The sequence below is a fragment of the Periplaneta americana genome, chromosome 14, assembly GCF_040183065.1.
Source record: "Periplaneta americana isolate PAMFEO1 chromosome 14, P.americana_PAMFEO1_priV1, whole genome shotgun sequence".
Classification (NCBI taxonomy): Eukaryota; Metazoa; Arthropoda; class Insecta; order Blattodea; family Blattidae; genus Periplaneta; species Periplaneta americana.
Window position 1 is genome coordinate 73,348,922 of NC_091130.1, and position 24,426 is coordinate 73,373,347.

Consider the following 24,426-nt stretch of genomic DNA (forward strand, 5'->3'; position numbering starts at 1 on the left):
GATGTCACGGCCCTAGTGATTATCTGCTGAAGACATACTGTACATAGCATTAAATTATGAATTCCCACGAAAAAGATAGATTAAAAACTGCTGTCAGCAATAAGAACTACAAATTCCTGCGAGTCACTTTATTCGAAAATAAACAGCATCATTTACTTTCCTAAGTCAAGTACTTTTGTGATTATTAACTTGTTGAATTTACAAAGTGACACTTATATTAAAAATCGCAGTAACATCCTTAAAAAAATCAAATACTATTCCATAAAAAAGAACTTTATCAGAGCTCAAATAGACAAATACAATAATGGGCTACTATCTCGCCTACACTTTGTGACATCAGCTACTTTTAAATGTCTCCCTGCCACTGTTTAATTTTAATTTATGTAGCATCAATTTATACGACAATAAGCGATATGCTGACTAGAATTTTTTACCACATCTGCTAATACTCTGCAAGTACCCTAAGACTCTGAAAATGAGAAGAGAATTTTTGTTGAGCATATTTTTTTAATTAATGTTGGTCCGGGATTCGTTGATGTGTATTTCGGGACTGAGTTACAGTAGTTTGTCTTCTTGGGACATGGGACTGAGCTGAGGCATACCGCACTCCAAGAGGGAATAGAATCCACGCCCCAGCCCAGCTTTGGATCACCAAGCGAACTGACTTATACAGGGATATCATTTTATTTTTACTAACATTTCTAATATTAACCTGGGTATACCTTTGGATTAACGGTTGAGAACCGAAAACACCGTTTGCTACCCCCTTCCACGACTGGAGTTCGATGATACCGGCGTAAAATACAAACAAATCAATTTACTAGGTATAAGAGGAAAGAAAAGTAGTTCATCCATTTACGTAAACTAGGAAATATCGCGATTTTGAGTTTGATAATTTTCATTAGATTTTTGTTTAATCAAAATACAGTACTGTATTAACAATAAGTGTTTTTACTCACGAACTGAGCTATTCATTCGGACGTATTCATTATGCAGTGTATATTATAGACCATTAGCGTAAAATTTAGAGAATGAAGTTAAATTGAAAAATAATCATAATATGGATATTTAAACACATTTTTTAAAATGGTGGCCGTTCATTTCGATACAGGCTTCAGTTTTTTTGTGCACATTATCGCACTATAGACTATTGTACCTAATTCCAATTACCAGTTTCGTCCTTCGTACGAGTAACTCATTTTGAAATAATTCTGTAGCTACTCCATAAAAGAGTACCTTACGTACTGTAAATTCAGTCTTCACTTCTGCCCGATCCGAAAAGATAAAATTACTCAGACATGCTATCTACTGTCCGTCCAAGTGGCTTTATCGCAGGGTCGTAGAAAGGGTGGAAATACGTGACAGTTAATTACTTAACGAGGCCCTTTTATTTAAGTTATTTTAAAAAGTTGTATAATATTACGTAGACGTCCAATTCCTAACAGAAATTAATGTTTTCCGAAAAGAGCTAAAGACAGCCCAGCCGCTAGCCTTTACAGAAGGGCGAGCAGAAGTGGGTGGGGGAACCGGGATGCGGCGTAGGCAAACGGACGACAGCACCTATGCCAAAATATTATTCAGTACCTATTGAAAGCTCTTTCGTCACTGGAAAACGCGAACATATCCGGAACGTACTATACTCACTTACTCAGTACTGTTTACTTTGGCTGCATACGCTGTCTTGGTTCTACATGAAGGACGATTGGAAGTTTATTAGTAGAGGGGGTGGGAGTGAAGTACATTCGAAAACTCAGGTGGAATAAAAATTGAAGTAAAAATAAAATGATGTCCCTGTACTTCAGTTCAATTTGTTCGAGCACTTCGCATAAAATGGTGTCTGTGTTGTATTGCAGAATACTATTTATGCTCGACAGTTATTCAGTTTCTTCTATTAGCTTGCACAATCTCTTCATCATACTGTCGCCGGTCGAGATGTCTAGTTTTTTTTTTTTTTACGTGTCGCTATTCACATTTCATTATATTGCGTGAGTGACATACACTGAGGTAAAGGAATTTATTCCATCTCAAAAATGAAAATTTAATTTCTTTAGGAGCGAGGCGCGCTTCAAAAGAGATTATTAAATGCTATTCAAACTGATGAATATGTTTCTAATTTCCTTTGCGAGACTCTCTTGTATCACGGTTCAATCTGTACAAAACAACGACGACGCGACTTGTTTAAGGTTCCTGTAATGCGTCAATTACGTAACCTGGCAACCGAAACGATGTTAGGACGCGGGATTACAAACAAGACGTGGAACTCTCAAGAAATGCGATTAAATGAACTCAAAAGTAAATTGTAGACATGAAGCTTTCTGCTTTGCTCTTTGGCCTTTCACTACAGGCATTTAGGTATGGAGTGGTGCAGAATAGGACGTGGTAAAGCAGGACATGACGTGGCAGGAGAGAACAGGATAATGAAGGACATTGTAATACAAGGCAAAACAGATATTATATCATGCAGGTAACATTGGAGTACACTGCAGTGCAGGGCAAACATGCCAGTTAACGACTCTGTAAATCAAAGCAAGTGCAGAACTACACTGAAGGAAATTGTAAAGCAAGACAGAACAGAATAGGGCACTATGGAACATGGGAGAACAGGACGGAAACAATGGATCTGAACAGGAAAGCACAGGTCACTATGCAGAATAGAACATTATAAACTAGAACAGGACAGACTAATTATATGAAAAAAAAATGCAATAGCCAGTGTATTATAGGACACGTCATTGTAGGGCAGGGCACTCGCTGAAAAAAAAATAAAAGGGTGAGATCTGCAGAGCGGATAAAATAACATAACGAAGTATAGAACTAGATAGTTCACTGCAGAGCATTTGTTTAGGGGTAAATGAAAGAGAAAACCTGATAGCCTTAACTTCGCCAGAATAAATAAATAAGTAAATAAATAAATAACTAAATAAATAAATAAATAAATAAATAAATAAATAAATAAATAAGTAAGTAAGTAAGAGTAAGTAAGTAAATAAATAAGTACATAAGTAAATACATAATTAAATACATAAATAAATAAATATGTACATAAGTAAATACATAAATAAATAAATATGTACATAAGTAAATAAATAAATAAACGACTAGGTAAATAAATAGACGGACGGACAGACGACAAATAATAAATGGGATAGGGCATTCATCTACTTACATAGATGGATGGATGGATGAATTGGTGGGTGGGTGGGTGAGTGGTGGATAGATGGGTAAACTTTATTGTCAAAGGCATAAAAATGCATGGACATGGTCAAAAAGTATACATACATATATTAAAATATAAACAAGAGTCAGTGGAATATTATTTAATTATTTGATATTTAAAAGGCCCACGCGTGCGTTCTTTAGACTGCTCGGGCAATTTCGCAGTAATATTTACCGTATGCAATTTTCAAGAACACACTTTTTAGTACAAAACATGTTTTAATGTAATCTAAACATCACTACATGTTTACACACATGAACTGAACACACATTAACAAACTAGGCAATAAATGTAGAACAACTGGGCTTAAGTTAACACTAATGACAGGGAAAGGCAGTCGATTTCTAACCTGTAGTGCAGTGTTATTGTCAATACTTGATATATTAAGTCTCTCTAATATATGTAGGCTTTAATTGAATTGTACACGCCATAGAGGACTACCAAGAGTAACAACTTTACATTGGTTATAGGCCTATTTCACTCAAATGTTCCGAACAGGTAGTACGCAGTGTTTATGTTCCACCGAAGTATACTCTGTCTGTATGTCTGAAACCTGCTCTTGTGTACATTTGAACGCTGTGAAGAGTTTAGAAATACTGACACTGTATGGTAGGCAACCTTGTGTCCATGGAAGGAGAGGTTTCAGCATTAGTAATTAATAAGCACTTTCTATAGATGTTATAGAACAGGTCGGTAACTGTAGAGGAAGGCAGAATAAGACAGGACCTATAATACAGGACAGAACAAGGTAGGGCTTGTACAGCAGGATAAAACAGGAAAATACCTGTGGAGTAGGACAAAAGGGCAGGTTGGTGTAGATCGAGGCACAACTGTATGTATAGCAGGAGATGACACTGTAGACATGTTTTTTGTCAAACAGGCCAGACCATGAATTCTCAGTTTGAAATATGTACAAAAGCTACTCTTCTGGTGCCATATTTTGTAAGTAAAATGTCATGTGTTTGCTTGGTGCAGTGACATTATGTAAATTATAGTGACGAGAGAATAGCGTCTCCTAAGAGGTCAAAGCACTCTGCTTGAATAAACAGGAAATGCGCGTAACTCAGGATCTGATATATTTGAATTTAAGATCACGAGGTTGGTTCTAGTACTTGATGTAGTTTTCAATATGTCAACTTGTCTCTGCTAAAATTGGATAAAATTTGAAAGAAAATACAGAGAGATGATGAAATTAAGTGTACAGAAATTTTACAAGAAATCGAAAACAGTGCATGGGGGTAGGACTGCACGTTCTACTGGTTTGATTGGCGTGTTGTCTAAACAGAACATACAGGCGCAAGGTTGTACTGCGGAGTTCGGACTTGTTGGGAAGGGGGAAAAAGAAGTTTGTTCAATAGTTGAAGGCTTTCACTTAATTGTTAGGTGGACCTATAACTTCTTTACTTCATTACTGAACTTTGATTAATATAGAAAGAGGAGTTGGCTTGGAAGAGAAAAAAACTCTTCTCTTGAAACGTGATCAAAAAAGTTGGACAAGAAATGGCACTTCGTCCTTGCACCCCCTTATAAAAGTAGAGCCTGCTTTTTGTGATAGAGAAAAAATACGTACTGCTTCTTAATGTTTACTTCTTAATTCCTTTGAATATATTATTATTATTATTATCATCATCATCATCATCATCATCATCATCATCATCATTATTATTATGATTATTATTATTATTATTATTATTATTATTATTATTATTATTATTATTATTATTATTATTATATTAAAGCCGATCTTCTCCCGAAGTACATTGCCATAGCTAATAATTTAAATATTGTTTGATGTTTCATCTGCCAGGTTTCCGTTCCATATGTTGCTATACTTCTTACTATTACCACAATCTAGTATATACAGTCACGAAGCTTGAGTTGTGAGGGTGGTAGGAACAATAGACAAACAGACAGACAGATAGATATTTATTTATTTGTCATCAACATGTATATTAGTTATGGTGTACCACAACTTATGTATATGGTTTCACCATAACTTTCTATTAATATAGCTACAATTAGCATGCAATCTCGACAGCCTGTTAAACTAATAACTCTTCTACTCTCGCTATTAACCCAACTCCAAACAGTCAATTTCTTCTTAATGATCTTAAATGTCCACCATCTGTTAGTTCCACACTTACGTGCTAGGAACAATAGACTGTGCCGGCACTATTTCGCATTGTTTGTAGGCTAATGAGGAGATATTAGCGATCCTAGTGGTTAGCAACTATCTATAGATGCATATTTACTACGTATTGAGCTTCTTGACTGTGCTATTACTCTAAACATTTGTGATTTATTTTCTTTGGTAATACTTCTGTCCCATAGAATGCTATTTAAGGTTGATATTGCTAATTTTCCAATTGTTATTCTTCTTTTGGTTTCATGATCTTGATTCCCATCTTTGGCATTTATTACTCCAAGATATTTATAATTTTCACAATGTTTAAATATTCCCATATCTTCTTCTAATATAAAGTCTTGAGTTTGATCCTTTATTGTCATGTAATTGGATTTGTCCATGTTAACAGTTAAACACTATCTTGTATATTCCTCCTAATAGTTTTCGTGCCATATATTCTAGGTCTTCAAATTCCTGCGCAAGTATTAACTGGTCGTTCTCAGAGTGTAATAAAACAACAACATACTAAAATATAAAAATGGTAGTTAAAAATTCAATACTGGATTATGTACAACATAAGCAATAGCAGTGGTACTGTTGTGTAAAAAGGATGAGTGAAGAACGATTACCAAAAAAAGTGTTGGAATGGTTGACGCCCGAGAAGTTGAAAAGGGAGAGACCTAATACTACCTGGATTCATGGAATTAAAACAACAATGAGGGAAAAAGATTGGAGGAAGGACAGTGCGTTAGCAGAGAGGATTGGAGAGAATGTTTAAAATTAATATAAAAACTAGAATATTGGGCACTGGAAGATGTGTAGCCTACATTTTGTTAATCCAGTTTTAGACAGATTATTATTATTATTATTATTATTATTATTATTATTATTATTATTACTATTATTATTAGGTTATTATTTATGTTGTTTTTATGTATTTCAACCATGCCAGAATAATTAGATATGCAGTGTGATCTGTTCCGGAAGACTGAATGAAAACGCTGTAACATGACAACGGTTACTATTAATTTTTCAGTAATCTATAATTATATTGCAGAAGAGTGGAAATTTTTCCCACATTACAACCTCATCGTGTCTACCATTGTGACTTTATTTTTTTCATTTCATTTATTGTATTCCATAGATCTTACATTAGCAATGAAGCTTTAAGATGTGGAACAAGTAAAAATTTTACAAGATTACAATTACAATTTTTTACAATATTTTACAATTTTACAATTTTCTACAATTTTGTTACAATATTTTGGCGAGATACAGTGAGATGAGGTGAGGCCCGTGGATTCGCCAAACACAATACTATTCACATTGTAAGACTAATCCCTTCTCATGTGTGATCTTGCAACTCGGAGTAACTTTCTAAAAAAAGCTGAAAGAATTTTTGCATTGAGATCATTAATATCGTTAGGTTCCTGTATATACTCATTTTTCTGTACAAAACTTCAAACAAGTAAATCAGGTAGTGTCAAGTCTGGAGAATTTGGAGACCATGTAATTGCTCATCAAATCTCACCAGTTGATCTCTAATATTATTCAGGAACTCACGAATTTCTTTTCCTCAGTGAGGTGGTGCGCCATCTTTCTGTAAGACCGTGTCCATGTGTTGTTCCTGCCCCAACTGTGGTATGAAGAGCAAATGTGAACCATTTCACGTAAACACTTTTCGTGCGGTAGGGGTACAGCTTTAGATAAAGTTTAAAAGGCGTGTATGGCATAGCCATCTCTGCGGACAGTCGTCTATGGCCATACTTATATTAGAGTCGAACTTTAATCTCGTCTTTATTTCAGATTTAGGCCCAAACAAGTTTACTTAATTTACAAAGCCTAACTTCATGAAACTTAACTTTTTGTAATTCATAGTCGCTCAAGTTCTACTTATGCGATGAAATAAGTTAAACTCTATGAAGTGAAGAGGATCTCTGACATATTTCAGTTTTAACCCTTAGAAGAACTTATACCACTACTGCACACAAATGTGTGGTAAAGGATGGGGAGGGCCTATGTAAAACAATCGGTGCAATGGTACTCATGGAAATGACGAGGTTTCAGATATCTGCAGTTGAAGTGATTTTGCTCCTTAAAAACATTACAAAAATTTTTTTATTGTTTTAATCATTAATGTCCTTAATGTTATATAAAATTAAAGAATATCAACGTATTTTATATATAACATACAATGTATAATATATTATATGCCGTCATGACCATAATACTAGCTGGCCACTATGGACACACGGTTCCTAAGGATTAATCTAAAAATGAATAACGAATTTAAAGAAGTGGTAGAGAAAATTACTGAAATGCTTTAAATTCGCGTCCCAATGCGATAATTGCAAAATATCATGGAGTGCTTTGAATTTTATATTGATCTTGAATTCAAAAGGAAATTTCGTTTTCACAAAAGAACGGTTTTGGAATCAATACTTGCGAAAGTGGAACGAATTCTCTTGCAAAACCGAACTAAAGAGGTTTGCCAGTTCTTCCATCATTGCAAATTCTGAGCTTTTATGCCACCGGAAGGTTTTGAATACAATAAGTTCCATGTTACTAAAATGTAGCAATAACTATAATATTCTATGAGGTGTTCAATGTATAGATGAGGTTTGATTTCTTTAATGTGCATGCAATTAGAATATTGATAATGTTAAATATCCTGATCCAGGCAATTTATATTAAATATTAAGCATTAATAAAATGAATGGAAAACAAAGTCTTTTTACTGTTACAGTGAAAGTGAATCAATTTTCAAAATCTAAAGATTTGTGGAAATACCGGCCTGACACTACTTTTTGTATTATTTATAAATCGCCATTGGTGATCTCTATTCAGTTTTCGACAGAAGTAAAATGGTTGACTTTCTTATTTTCTTCCATTTCAACAATAATTTAATCATAAAGAAGCCATGCACACAAATTTGGAGATAAAAGGAAAACGCCTAACTCATATTGCTATTTCCCATACTGTGAAGTTCAACTTTATTATAGCCTATACCTATAACTAACACGGCAAGTTTCTCCAAGTATTGTTAGAATATACTGTATAACGGCTGTTAAACTCTAAACAGTTTTGTACAAATTTAGCTTTCAGATAAAGCTCCCTGTGAAGCAGACTTGAATAATTTCGAAGGAAAAATTCTTTTGTTGGCGGGAAAAGGCACATAAGTAAAAAAAATAATTTTTCAGGAGAGGCTTTCTTTTTAATTTACTCTTAACTGAATATAAGTATAATAATGAAATTCATGTATGTTAAAGTAAGACCCTTTTCAATTTAAAATACAAGAAAATTTATTATTTAAAAAATTAGAAAAAATATTAGATTTATGTGATTAGGTACAACAGAAAAATCGACTTTTTTACTTATGTGCCTTTTCCCGCCGACCAAAGAATTGTTCCGGGGCCGAATATCCATTCCGAGACTTTTGGCTGAGCGCGCCGACGCTCTAGTGACTGAGCTACCCAGGAACTTCACCCAACACCGTTTCAATTTTTCCCTTTATATCCACATACCTCGAGTGGGCTGACAAGACGCCAGGTACTGTAGGTACGTTAACAGAAAACCACAATTTCAAGTCACAGAGTGTTTGTGTGCACTCGATGTGGGTTTCTGGCGTCTTGTCAGCCCACTCGATGTGTGTGGATATAAAGGGAAAAAACTGAGTCGGGTGAAGTTCCTGGGTAGCTCAGTCCGTGGAGGATTGGCTCGCTTATCCAAAGGTCCCGGGATCGATACCTGCCCCCGGAATAATTTTTCTCTTGAAATTACTTCAACAGTTTGTTAAACACAGTTTTTCATGTCTTCAATACTACTTTGGCTGAACAAATTGTTAACTATTCTTTATTTTTAATTAAATGTAGGATTTTAGGCAGTTAACTCATTTGACAAATAGTTAAATAAGGTCGATGACACCACAGCTGTTCGAACAGAAGTTGTGATAGCAATATTTTGTGTCTCTGTTTAGGGAATGTTTAGCAAATACCTTACTATAATAATACCGGACAGCTGTATACTTGCATCATTGACGTGAGTGCGAAATATCGCAGATCTGACATTAGCGGAGAGGCGTGGAATTACGTCCACAAATACAAATATTAACGTAGGGGATTCGGATTATTGTTTAAAACGTGAGTTACTAATGTGGAATAATATAAATGAAACAATTAAGAAATGTTCAATAATATTTAATGTAAAAATATTATCCTATATAAAAGCTGCATATTATAAGAAATATTGCATACTTCATATTACTTTCCGTAATTAATTGTTACATATTTTTTCTTTGGTTTAGTGAGACAAAATAAATTCTGACATTAAGAATGAATTTACAATTATGCTTTATATACGCATTGCTGACAACTGCAAAGATAAAATTGATAGTAATCTGATGCTTGTAATGATTAGTAAAGACATGTGGACAACAATAAAACTTAATTTGATAAAACCTTAAAATTTCAAATACATTTTAACTTCTATTCATTTATTAGGTCTAAATAAAAAAGCTAATTTGTATTTTTCTATCAACACAAAAACGAAGGAATTAGGCCTACTAAAGAATATTGTTGATTCACGTTTTATGATCCCTTGGAAATCGAAAGTACGATTTGGAGTAATTTGTAATACTATAATTTTGTAGCAATTATTATAAACAGCACATATACACCCTGACATTTTAACACACCACTAATTAATAAAACTATTAACTAGCCTAGCGACAATATACATTGCAGTTGATTACAGCTTGTTTGGAAAGTATCACACATCGGCCGCCTAGGTAGCAGCACTAGCGTCGTTCGCTCGCAGAACTGCTAGCTGTCCGGTATTATTATATTAAGGTATTAATTGTATTTAGTATATGTGTTTAGTATAGTATATGAGTGATAAGACGATATTAAAATTTAAAAGATACTTTGAAATGTTAATACACGAAGATTATATGAAAAAGTTAAACTTTAACCCTTAAATTGGCAAAACTTCATTTCTCACACTAGTTTATTAAACCGTGTCGGACTGTAAAGAAAACAGCAATCGCAATTTACATATTTTATATGTTATACATTTTATTTTTATTTTCACTATCTGACCTTCCAAGGCTTGCCTATAGACACAGAATAACACACAATTTACAATAATGGTTGTATATGAATGGGCACATGAAAAATTATATATAGATAAAAATTTATGATAAAATACAGATTTTCAATCACAAAATAATTAAAGAATTATGTGGAGTGTTTACCATATAGGTGATTTTTTAAGATGGCAACTAAGTATTTAATTATGTTTTGCACAATTTCGTCTTGAATATCTTTGCCTAATTTATATTTCCCTTTCCACGTCACAAAAAATTTAGGGACTGTTCCTCGGGACCCCAACAACAGACCTGTCACCGTGATACTTTGGATGTTGTATTTGTTACGGAAGTGAAATTTTAATTTTCCTACCATTTTTTTCTATTGTTGTATTAAAATTATAGCATATAGCCTATTAACCTGTTGTATCCTATAGGATACTTTGTCAATTTAAGGGTTAAAAGCCAACTGATTATCACATTGCTTGCTTTTTATGATGCTTAACTATTATACTGTAGCCAATATTGAATATTTAGAAAATGTGGGACGTGAATGTGGCAAAATACCTAGGAAAGATGACTTCAATGCTATGAATGATACTCAGTTTGTGACACGATATTGTTTTCAATACAAGTAGGATTCAAAATTTTGCAAGAAATAGAACTCAGACTTGAATATCCTACAGACTGAAATAGGCCACTTACTTAATACAGCAGATACTATTGACTGTAAGATGTTATGATACTGGCATTCAACTAATTATAGCCTACTAGTGGCATGTGCAGCAAATGCTGCTATGTTCATTAGAAGTTCAAATTAAAATTTTTCAAATTTATTTCCAATGAAGAATACCACAGATTTTGAAGTTATTTGCTTCCATAATAATGAAACATACCCCTCTAAATGGTTTTCTTCATGCTAAATACTTTTTATTGAACCTATACATCTTCAGTTCTTGAGTTTCAATGCGAAAACGCAAGTAACAATCTAAGGACAATCAGTCGGTTTTACATATGGGAGTGAAGCAATAGCTATTTCAGGTCATTGCGGGTTGTAGGTTACAGTTATAATTTATAAAAATATCAGATTTACCATGCTTCCCAACAATAGACATAGCGTCTTGGTATAGCTGCTGCATGTTTCGTGAACTACCTTTAAATGTAGAGAGTAGAATAATTTTATCCTGCCAAGAGATCTTACTAAAGTGATCGGGACACTACAACATTTTGTAGGCCTCTTATTTTAACAGTAAGTAATACCTTTTGGTCTTTCCTTAGGCATTATAATTTTTGCGCTTCCTCCAGACAATACTGAAGAGAATCACACATATAAATATCTATATCATTTACTTGCAATTGGCTTTTAAGGAACCCGGAAGTTCATTGCCGCCCTCATATAAGCTCACTATCGGTCCCTATCCTGAGCAAGATTAATCCAGTCTCTACCATCATATCCTACCTCTCTCAAATCCATTTTAATATTATCCTCCCATTTACGACTGCCTCCCTTAAGATCTTTTCCCTTCAGGTCTTCCAACTAACACTCTATATGCATTTCTAGATTAACCCATACGTGCTACTTGCGCTGCCATCTCAAACATCTGGATTTAATGTTCCTAATTATATTAGGTGAAGAATACAATGCGTGTAGTTCTGCGTTGTGTAACTTTCTCCGTTCTCCTATAACTTCATTCCCCTTAGCCCCAAATATTTTCCCAAGCATCCTATTTTCGAACATCCTTAATCTCTCTTCCTCTCTCAAAATGAGAGTCCAAGTTTCACAACCATAAAGAACAACCAGTAACATAACTGTTTCATAAACTCTAACTTTCAGCTTTAAATATCTACACCAAACCACCATTAAATATCATATCGAAAAGATCCATACCACTTGATTAATAACTATAAAAATATTTCATTTTTAATAACAATATTGTTATCTTATGTAAGTTTTGTATATACGACTATATAGCCGTCACTCAGTAAATATTATAGAAATGAAAGTCTAACTTCAAATATTCCCTACGGCTAAGTATATAAACCAAAAAGGCTTCACTTTCATGTCGTCAATAAAGCATTAGTCTGTATGATTAGTGATAAATACATCATGGCATTCACTATAATAATATTTCATTTTTAATGGTAATAATGTCATCAAACATTCTTAAGTTTTGTAGCTTTTAATATCCAATACACAGACAGCTGTATTCAGAAAATTCCACACCAGAGAATCTGACCTGTAAATTCTTTTAATAAGTCATGAAGTTTTTAATAACCAATATTACAGAAACGTTCTGATAAAGTTATACAAATGGAATTATGATGTCAGAGAATCTGAGCTATCTGAACTCTAAATATGTCAGCAATCCTGCAGGTCATAGCCTTCGTGTGATATTGTTTATTGTAGTGTGTTTGTGTTTTGTTTTATTCTGAAAACCCATTATGTATTTCTCAAAACTGACGACAGATGGATTTTGGAAAATACTAAAACGATGTAGGAAAATTGACATTTAACTGAAAATTACTATTTTTCTGAAAAACTTTGGGTTCCAAGCTTCAAAATGAGGGGTAATTTATTAAAATCCGTTCAGCCGTTTTCCCGTAATTTCCATTACCAGTTCAAATTATATATATAGATGTCAGTTGTGTTTCAAAATGCACAGTGGGTAAACATATCAAAAAGTTTTCAGCGGCAATTGCAGAAAGCAGAAAGAATTATTAGAGAATTTTATATGATACGGAAATTTCCAGGAATTTTGCATAGAGTTGACTACACCCACATCCCCACATTATCATCTATTGATCCCAATGCTGAGATTTTCAAAACAGAAAGTCTTACTTTAGCATTAGAACTATAATCTTACTTTATAATTATTATTTAGCACTAGTCTCATACAATTAGCAATACATCACCGTAAAAAACAACTTGTTATGAAAACTTTCAATAAGCCTGACGTTTGAGATGGGCAGGGCATGCAGCACGTACGGGCGAATCCAGAAATGCATATAGAGTGTTAGTTGGAAGGACAATATTAAAATGGATTTGAGGGAGGTGGGATATGATAATGCAGCTGGATTAATCTTGCACAGGCTAGGGACCGATGGCGGGCTTATGTGAGGGCGGCAATGAATCTACGGATTCCTTAAGAGCCATTTGTAAGTAAGTACGTCTCATACAATTTTCATTTGTCAATATTTGTTTAGGGATCATGGTCTACTATAACAGGCTGTTAATTTAACATTTGTTAAATAAAAAAAAAAACATTATTTGGAAAAACTGGTCATTAATGAATTAATCTTAAAGAAGTACTCCTTCACAGGCAACTATGAATACAAAAATCATGTAAGTTAACATGTTCCAATAGGTACAACTTAATAAAGTCATTCTCGTTAAACTTAAAAGTCACTGACTGTGAATACCAACCTAAGAATTTTGTTAGGATTTGCTGTTATAGCAGCGATAACAATAGCTTCGGTTTCGAGAACACGCCTATGTCCACCAATGCGTGGCATATAGGCTCATTTTAAACATTTAATACCATAATATTATCGATTTGTACTTCAGAGCTCTCCGAACACAATACTCCCGAGGAAAAGACGTTGAACTGATGTTACTCTTTCAAATTCTGTGAAACACAACACGCATTTAGCTCGTTGTATTGAAGTAAACGACATTTGAAAGGTTCAGAACCATAGTGGGCCAAGCGCCATTTACTAAAACCGTAGAAAACAAGGGTTAAAATGAAGTTATTACTATAATTTAATGGAAACATATAGCAAATAAAATAAAGTATACACATTAAAACTAAATTATATGTCAATCTTCATTAAACTATGGTATTCACTTAACTTTAACCCTTGTTTTCTCCGTTTTTATTACATGGCGCTTGGCCCACTATGGCTCTGAACCCTTCATTTGTTTCTTTAGTCATTGCTAAGAGATAATTTGATTTCTTATGTTTGTCAACACAATTGATTTCAGTTTTTAAGCTCGCTGATCTCAGAAGTGTGTCTTTCAGTTGTTGATCATCTAGGGCCGTATTCATAGACATTCTTAGCGCGGGCTTCCGATGGATGATCAGCGAACTAACGTTTTTCGTATTCATAAACCAGTGTTAGCGATATGATATGAATCCCGTATAAGTAACCAGTCGATAGCCGGGGCTAGTTTAGCACGCTCGTAGCGCGGGCTAGCGAAATCTCTATGAATAGCATCCCTAAGTGTCCAGCAACTCGCCAATTTAACTGTCCTAAGTTGTGAGGTATTGGAATAAAAATATGTTTAATTTTCTCTCGGAGTACGTGGTTATTCTGGGCAGCCGGTAGCCACTTCGACACCCGCCAAGTAGAGATTCATCACTGTTCACTTATTCATACCCCGTCTGTCCGGGCTGCTACGCAGACGTCACGGTATCAAAGCAATTTCGACCGCAGCGAGTCTGATTGATATTTAATGGCGTTTTACCATTCACCAAGGGTACTTAACGTCAACCGTAATAGTAATAATGATTGAAATGTGTATAGATTAATTGCTTATTTAATGATGCTGTGTGAACTGCTGCGTTTGCTCAATGCTGGACCCCTATTATGCTGTTTGTTCCAGACCCAACATCAACACCATCTGTATGTGAGATTGGATTACGTGTAGAACGCGGCTATTACCTTTTGATTAATTAACGGTGTTATATCAACAGAAACTATTGTTTAACATCAACTAAGGTTTGCAAGACGTTTCTACCGTCCTTGGTGTGGGTAACAGTTAAAGGGGGTAGTATATTGAATCCCACGAAGCACGTCAATTTTCATTTGTTGTTAATGCAGTACCATCCATGCTGTCGTTGCTCCATGACTCAAAAGTCCTAACCTATTATCTTAGTAGTATAAAGTAGAATGAAGACAAAATAAGTAATAAGTCATTAACGGTAAGAGGAAGCCAAAACATTTGCAGATAAATATAGATGAAAGAATGGATATTGAACTGATTAATGTACTGTAGGTAATGGATAGATATAGGTAGGTCGATAGACCATAAATTGAATGCTGATAATAGAACTACGGATGAATACAGATCAATGTGTGTAGTTATTCGGATGGATGGATGGATGGATATTGAACTGATTGATGTACTGTGGTGGATGCATGGATATAGGCGGTTGGATGGTTAGGATTTAAATAGATTGCTGATTTTATAGAACGACGGATGAATACAAATCAATGCGTGTAGTTATATTGGATGGCTGGATCGATATACAAATCAGTGGATTGATGCTGAACTGATGGATGTACTGTAGGTAGATGCATGGATATAGCTGGGTGGATAGGCTATAAATGGATTACCGATTATTATAGATGGCGGGTGAATACGTATCGTTAGATTTGGATGCATGGATACACAGATGGGTGGATCGGTGTTGACCTGATGGTAAGTGTTGTAGGAAGATGCATGGATATAGATGGGTGGATGGATAGGCTATAAATGGATTGCTAATTATAGAATGACGTAGGAATACAGATAAATGAGTGTAATTAGATACGGATGGGTAGGTAGATATATGGATGAATATGCTAGTGGATTGATGGGTGGATAGGTGGGTGTATGGTTAGATAGACAGGTGAGTGGATATGGATAGACGGATGCATAGGTGATGGATGGATGGAGATGTTTCGATGGAGTAGGTGGGTGGATGTATATATGGATGAATGGATGAGAATATGTAAATGATATGAGTATATAGTTGTATGGATGAATGAATGGACGGGCGGATGGATTGATGAATAGATGGGTTGATCGATGGATATAGATAGATGGATGGATGCATAGGTGGGTGAATGGAGATGTTTGGATTTGTGGGTGGGTGAATACAGTAGATAGATAGGAGTGTGGGTTAATATGAATTGATAGATCCATAGATGGATAGATGATGGAGTAGTTTAGATGGATGGGGATAGATGGATAGGTATGGATAGTTGGATAGATGATGGATGTATAGTAAAATTATAATTTGAATATGGGTAAATGGATGCATATGGCCACATTGACTAAATGGATGAATGTATTATACAAGGATTGATGTATGGATAAATAATGATGGATGAATGGATGGAAGGATGGATAAGTGTGGAGAGTTATAGACTTGTACACTTACCTCCTTGTAGTGATGGGTAGACGTAGAACGAAGGTTCTTGAACCCACGATACAACGCGAATCAGTTCCTTGACGAAGCTTGGCACCACGCACCGCAGTACGGCTGTGCACCCGCGAGAAGCCCCCAACACCTCCACTTCCACTTTGTACGCCTGTGCCACCACTGCAAGCAGGAAATCGACACTTAAGTACCTTCTGTATATAATATGTTGGATTTTATCATCTGAAAAATGTATGATAGGAAGGAAAACGTATTCTTCCTGTAATGTGTCAAGGTCTAAGAGATACTGATTACATTGTGAAAGTGGTTCATTAATTTACTGTCTGTTATCGCAGTGGTGCTAGTGTTGAGTTTACAGCCTCTGGACGAATATCTCTGCACGTCTTGGTAGCAATCGTGTGATCGGGTTTATTCTTCGGTTTCGTTGAACATGACTAAAGGTAGGAATTTATACCACAACATGAGCATATTAGCACAGTCTAGTATATACAGTCACGAAGCTTGAAGTGTTGAGGATACTAGGAACAATAGATTGTGCCGGTACTATTTCGCATTGTCTGTGATGAGGCTATAGTAGCGATCCTAGTGGTTAGCAACTATCTATGGATGGATATTCCCTACGTATTGAGCTTCGTGACTGTATATACTAGACTGTGTATTAGGTTAGTTGTGCTTAGACTGTCATTACGTCATGAATCCCTACGTATTGAGCTTTGTGACTGTATATACTAGACTGTGTATGAGGTTAGTTGTGCTTAGACTGTCATTACGTCATGAATCCCTACGTATTGAGCTTCGTGACTGTATATACTAGAGGTTAGTTGTGCTTAAACTGTCGTTACGTCATGAATCCCGTCAATATCAATTAACAATGGTACTGTCCCGCGAGATTGGAAAGATGCAATAGTGGTTCCAATTTATAAGTCAGGGTCTCGCTCAGATACAAAAAATTACAGACCGGTCAGCCTTACCTCTGTGGTTTGCAAACAGATGAAACACTTGATTTCAGCTTATCTAAGGCAGCATTGGGATAACTCAAATTGGTTACATAACTGTCAGCATGGATTTCGGGGGGGGGGCTATTGATGTGAGAGTCAATTAGTAACTGTATGTCAGGATTTAGAAGACGGAATAGATTCCAGTAGCCAAGTAGATGCAGTGATTATTGACTTTTCACGCGCATTCGATGTAGTCCCACACGATATATTGTTGGTTAAACTACAACCAACGGGGATTGACTTCAGAGTACTCCAGTGGATCAAGGAGTTTTTAACTTGTCGCACTCAGAGAGTACGGGTAGGGGAGGAATTATCGAACCCAATTGAAATTACTTCCGGAGTCCCACAGGTGAGTGTCTTGGGGCCTCTTCTATTCCTGGCTTTTGTAAATGATCTGCTAGTTAGTATCTTGTCTAGGGTTCGCTTATTCGCAGATGATTGTATGGTATACAGGGAAATAAAAAGTTATGAAGATATTACTCTTCTTCAGACTGACCTAAATAGAATAAACGATTGGGCAATAGCCAACTAAATTAAAATAAATTCTCTAAAGAGCAAAGCCATCAGCTTTACAAGGAAAAGAAATAAAATAGTCGCATTGTATACGTTAGGGGGTGAAACCATTCCGGAAGTTAACAAATGTAAATACCTCGGAATAACATTTAGCAGCAGGGGCGGATGCAAGGGGGTGATTAAAAGGATATATCCCCTCCCGAAATTTTGAGAAAAATACGAAACAAGAAACGAAAATAATATTAATTTTAATTCGTACTGCTAATGGCTTCATTGCCAGATGTAAGGCACTAGACAACAACAATTCGTGAATGTACATAGGAATTAGAGGGTTTTCCACGTAAATTCTCTTTGCTAAAATGTTAAATTACAAGAACTGCAGGAAGACAAACACAGCGTTCTTACTTCAAGAAGAGAGTCATGAAGAGTATTTTAGGCTCTTAATTTTCCTTCTCTTCTTAGACTATTTCATTCGTCAGCTCAAGGACAGGTTTTTAAGTCATAAGGGAATCGTAAAGTCCATACAAACTTTTCTGCCTAAAAACATAGTGCGAGCATCAGAAGAAGATTTAGAAACTGCTGTTGAGGCTATAGTAAATCAGTGGCCCAATGATGTTCATGCATCACCAGAGTCTTTCTCCAGTGAATTGAAGATGTGGAGAAGAAATTTCCTTGATCAGAAAAATCTTCACCTAATGCTAGCTCCACACTCTCGCCAAGTCAAGCCGAGCCAAGGCGAGCGCGAGAGTTTGGACGGTGCGCTCGCCTCGCCTCGCCGTGTCTCTCCTAGACTCGCGTTCGCCAAGACTCGCACTCGCCTGCGCTCCGCTCCGTGTCGGTTTTTGGTGTCCGAGTCAAAGGAAGCGAATGGTGAACCCGAGCGTGACCCCAGATACAATAACAAAAAGTGCAGACCAGTGGTTCTCCCTACGCGGCCCGCGGATCGCATGCGGCTCTTAAAGTGATTTTCGGCTATTGAATTAATATTAGGCCTGCTATTACTATTTTTTTACCTTTTCTTTTTAATTTCTGTAATAATGTGCAACTGGGGAAATCTTTGGTTACTCTGCATCCTTACTGCCAGTGAAGGTGTTCAACAACGAGGCGCATTTGTTTTCATTTTTAAAAAGGTACAGCAGTGTCATATCTCATGTCTTGCTATGTCTTGATATAATACTATGTTATAAATGTTTTTATCTTAATAGACATGGTGTGCATTCAAATTTTTGTAACAGGTACTCAAAAGATTCCCAATCAAAGATAGAGAAACTGAAAATGTTAAAAATTCCGTAATATCTGTATAGAAAGTAATGTATTCCCTGTACATAAAAATGAATTGACAACAAAAGCATCGTGCCACGCAGCAGACATTAAGCTATTTATAGATTCGGTGATTGTTAAGGAGTGTCTTGTAGCTGTATGTGACACTTTATTTTCTAAATTTCCAAACTCATTCAAAACAGATTACAGGTGAAATAAAGCATCAAATCAACCTGCTCGTATCGTATGATTTGCATAAGGATAGCAGAGTCGGCCCTTTAACTTCAAAATATCAGTAATGTATTATAAATATTTGATAATGATCACGATGATGCTGATGATAATAATAGCAATAATAATAATACACCAAATGATATAATAATTAAAAATCTGCGCATTTTTTTAAGCTTCAATACTGTAAAATGCATTGTGGCTCTCGGCAAGTTCCTATTTTCCACTTTCGGCTCCCCTTTAATTTCTAGTGAATACCATTGGTGTAGACTCTTGTACTCAATTACTTCTTACAAATAACTTTTAGGGAATCCGGAAGTTCATTGCCGCCCTCACATAAGCCCGCTATCGGTCCCTATCCTGAACATAATTAATCCAGTCCCTAGCACAATATTCTACCTGCCTCAAATCCATTTTAATATTATCCTCCCATCTACACCTTGGCCTCCCCAAAGATCTTTTCCCCTCAGGTCTTCCAACTAACACTCTATATGTTTTTCTGGATTCATCCATACTTGCTACATGTCCTGCCCATCTCAAACGTCTGGATTTAATGTTCCTAATTATTTAGGTGAAGAATACAATGCGTGCAATTCTGCGTTGTTTAACTTTCTCCATTCTCCTGTAACTTCATCCCTCTTAGCCCCAAATATTTTACTAAGCACCTTATTCTCGAACACCCTTAACCTCTGTTCCTCAAAGTGAGAGTCCAAGTTTCACAACCATACAGAACAACCGGTAATATAGTAGCTGTTTTTTTTTTAATTCTAACTTTCAGCATTTTCGGGAGCAGACTGGATGACAAAAGTTTCTCAACTGAATAATAACAGGCATTTCCCATATTTATTCTGCGTTTAATTTCCCCTCGAGTGTCATTTATCTGTTGCTCCAACGTACTTGAATTTTTCCACTTTTTCAAAAGATACATTTTATATTGAGGTTTCGCAACAAGCTCTTTTTTTTACGGTGATGGGTTGTTAGTCCTTCGCCCAAATCCCAAGCTGGAGGACCACCACTTATCAAATTTCCGCGACTGTCTGTTCAATATATTTCAGTTATTCTAGCTGCCAATATGGCGAGTCGCAATTTGTCTGGTATCGCTTTTCTCAGTTGTGTCTTTCTTCGAAAAAATTGGCGATACAGAAGTTATCAAATTCTCCTGATGGTTCACAAAAATTGCTAGTTAAAGATATTTTCTATCATGTCCCTGCAATATAAATTAATATGTAGTTTTAAATGGCTTTAAGTATCTTGGCAAACAAATGAATAGTGATATTTTTATTAATCATTTATAAATTCCTATTAAGATATTGTGATAACATTAGAGTCGATATATTGTGTAATAATAAAATCGTTGCCACGTTGGAAATGTTCATAGACAAGTTACATTATACTAAATGAGAAATAATGTAATATCGGCAAATTCATCTCGTCCGATTTTTGTGTATAGCTTCATCCACCATCTTTTTTTTTCCGAGGCTTCCGACTTTTTTGGTGTGATATGTTACCAATAGTTGTAATAACTAAGAGCACACAGAGCTGATGCAGCGGCAATTCGGTAGCTTCCATCGTGTACACGTCACAACTGATCCCCTCGCCTCGCCTCGGCTCGGCGAGAGTGTGGACGGGTACATCGCTCGCAACAACACGGTTTGCGCTCGCCGAGTGACTCGCCGAGTGGCACTCGGGTCGACTCGGCGAGAGTGTGGAGGTAGCATAATACCTACTGATTTTATATCATCTTTGAACAGGTGCAATGAAATTATTTTTCCATGCACTCTCAAGGCGCTGAAACTTTTCTGCACGTTGCCTGTAACTACAGCAACACCAGAACGGTCGTTCTCAACATTGCGGTATTTGAAAACTTTACTTGAGGAGCACGATGGGAGCAGACAGATTAAATGCACTGGCCTTGATGTATATACATAAAAATGTAAAAGTAAAAGCTCATGAAGTACTGGATGAAATGTCTAAGAAGCCTCGTCACCTTCTTCTGAAAATGTCATTCTGTCATTGTTTTTGTACTGCAGTCATTATAAATGTTAAAAATTAAAAAAAATTATGGTTTATTTAACAACGCTCGCAATTGCCGAGGTTATATCAGCGTCGCCGGTGTGCCGGAATTTTTTCCCTCAGGACTTCCTTTACATGCCAGTAAATCGACTGATATGAGCCTGTCGCATTTAAACACACTTAAATACCATCGAGCTGGGTTGGGGTAGAACCCGCAACTTCGAGCACAGAAGGCTATACAGACTACGCTATTCAGGCCAACTTGTAAATACGATGAAAGAGTAATGGAACGGAGAAAAATTCTCTCTTTCATCGTATGATGACGCAGAATATCTGCATGGAAATATCATATGTACTTCGGTACATTAAAATAATATATACAACTTGTAAATGTTTGTGACTCGGAAACAAATTGTGAGTATATAAACTTATTTCTCATTGCTCCATTTTTACTATCTCCTCAAATCCCTCCCCGAAAAAAAATCCTGCGTCCGCCCCTGTTTAGCAGCGATCTCGGTTGGGGGGAACACGTTACGGACACAGCGGGAAAAGCATGGAGAGCGTTACACTTTGTGATGAGGGTACTAAGAAAAGACTCTGATAAATCCAAAGAGATTGCATATAAATCACTAGTACGTCCAGTAATGGAATATGGTGCTGCATGTTGGGATCCTTACAGATTAGAACATATTAAGACACTGGAAAAGATAAAAAAAAAACGGGCTCTCATGTGTTGTCGGAAAAATTCACCATTAAAATGGGACACATTCACGGACAGGAGAACGCGAAGTCGATTATGCGCACTGTCCAAAACATACAGAGGTGAGCCTGCCTGGAGAGAAATAAAAAAATAGGTTGCAACCGCCAAATTACTCTTCAAGGAACGACCACTCATATAAATTGAGGGAAAGAAGACAGAGGACGGAGACTGGAAAGTTTTCTTTTCTCAATCGTACTATCATTGACTGGAATGCTTTACCTGCAGACTTACTAAAGGCTTTACCTACAACCAAAAACGTATTTAAAAATAGGCTTAAGGACTTTACTAATAGACGATAATTATACACAGTATGTAAAGGATGTAAATGACATTTTGTTATTGAAGTGTTGTATCAGTGAAGAATTATGTTGTGTCAGTGAAGTGTGTTATGTAAGTGAAACGTGTTCCTGTCAGGGAAGCTTTATAGTTTATAGTGGCAGTGCAAAGTATTTGAACAGTGAAATGTTTTTGAAGTGTTAGTGAAATCAGGATAGAATCAGTGAAATGTGTCGTAGTTCCAGTGCAGTGAATGAGTTGACAGCGAAATGAGTGTAATGTGGAAAGGTACTTGTGCAGATATGAACATACCATACTCGTGGGTTTTAGTTCGAACTTAGATTTAAGATACAAATTCGATTTATTTCAAATGTTATTTTAAGTGATCGTGCTTCATTTAATTTAGGATATTACCTGTTATTATTATTATTATTATTATTATTATTATTATTATTATTATTATTATTATTATTATTATTATTATAAATTATTGTTAGTATTAATTATTTGTATTAATTATTGGTATTATTTTTAAGTGTATTTTTAATTAACAAGTTTATTATTGTCATTACAATGACAACAGAACGCGGTGCGATATTCTCTTGTTCACCGGGACAATGTTACCAAACTTATGGCGCCAAGCCACGTGTGTTACATGTAGTTGCTTTCATGTGCTGTATCATTGCCGCTGTTATTGCTAGTGTAAAAGTTTTACTAATACTGTGATTAAAAGAAGCATAGAATTTCCTGAGTGCTTCAACATGAAAATGAAGCGAAGAATATAAGATGAAGGAAATAGAAATTATCTATGTGGCAACTGAGCCTCTACAGACAGAAACGTGATGTTATTCCCTGTTTAGTCGTTTCATAAGGTGGAAAATAGTATAGCTGCGCTCACTTTCTCTTTCAGCAATGAACACTCTATGCATATCTAACCTTGTAGTCTCTGTGAGTAAATTCCTGTCTTTAAACATGACATTCGTGGTGAACGAAACAAATATTGCGAGGGTATTTGTAGGTGTTTCTTTAGCTTTACCCACAAAAGCTCATCAACCTCTTCACAATTTCCCATCATTATCATCTCTGGTATCAAAATATGGCATTTCGTTCTGTTTTATAGTTTATGATGGTCATCAAACAGAATAGATTGCTTCCCGAACACCAGTAGGACTACGCCCATGCGCACGGATGGGCAACTCGTGCTCCCAAAGTGCTAAAAAACCTTGAAAGAGAGAAAGGCAGACGGAGCCAGCCGGAGCAGTTACAAGTTGTTTGTAGTTTCGCTGCAAAAGCCACGGTGCGCTCTGGCGGCTCATGCAGGTGGTCGTGATATCTATTCCACGATTTGAATTTCAGAATGACGCATGGTACAATAATTATAGTAATTTTAGACAGACTGTACCTGAACACATAACAAAATTATATTATTTTCTAGCTTTGTAAATTAGTTTAGTACTGGAATCACAAACTGAATACAACCTTTTCAAGATGCTACGAATATATAACTGCAACACTTATTTATTATACATCTTGATTACAGAACTTTTAACACGCAGACATCATCATATATTGACACAGTACGTAGATGACATACTAATACTATAGAAAGGAAACAAAAGACAGATCCAAAACCAACATCAACACATAAACAAAATACACCCAAAGCTACACTACACATTAAAAATTGAAAACAAGAAATCCATAAATTTTCTAGACGTCACAATAAGAAAAGTAGACACAAGCAAAGTATACAGAAAACCCATAACAGCAACAACAACACACATACACAACACATCCAACCACC

The 24,426-nt window shown here is 35.8% G+C and overlaps 1 protein-coding gene across 5 annotated transcripts in view; it reads right to left on the bottom strand.

Moving 5' to 3' along the window:
- Dscam2 (Down syndrome cell adhesion molecule 2) overlaps window positions 1–24,426 on the bottom strand; it is an 828,417-nt gene that overhangs the window by 744,475 nt on the left and 59,516 nt on the right. For all 5 annotated transcript variants that reach the window (XM_069845581.1, XM_069845583.1, XM_069845584.1 and 2 more), the window contains exon 2: window positions 16,572–16,733. In XM_069845581.1, the coding sequence (XP_069701682.1) occupies window positions 16,572–16,733 (162 nt within the window). The remainder of the gene's footprint in view (window positions 1–16,571; window positions 16,734–24,426) is intronic.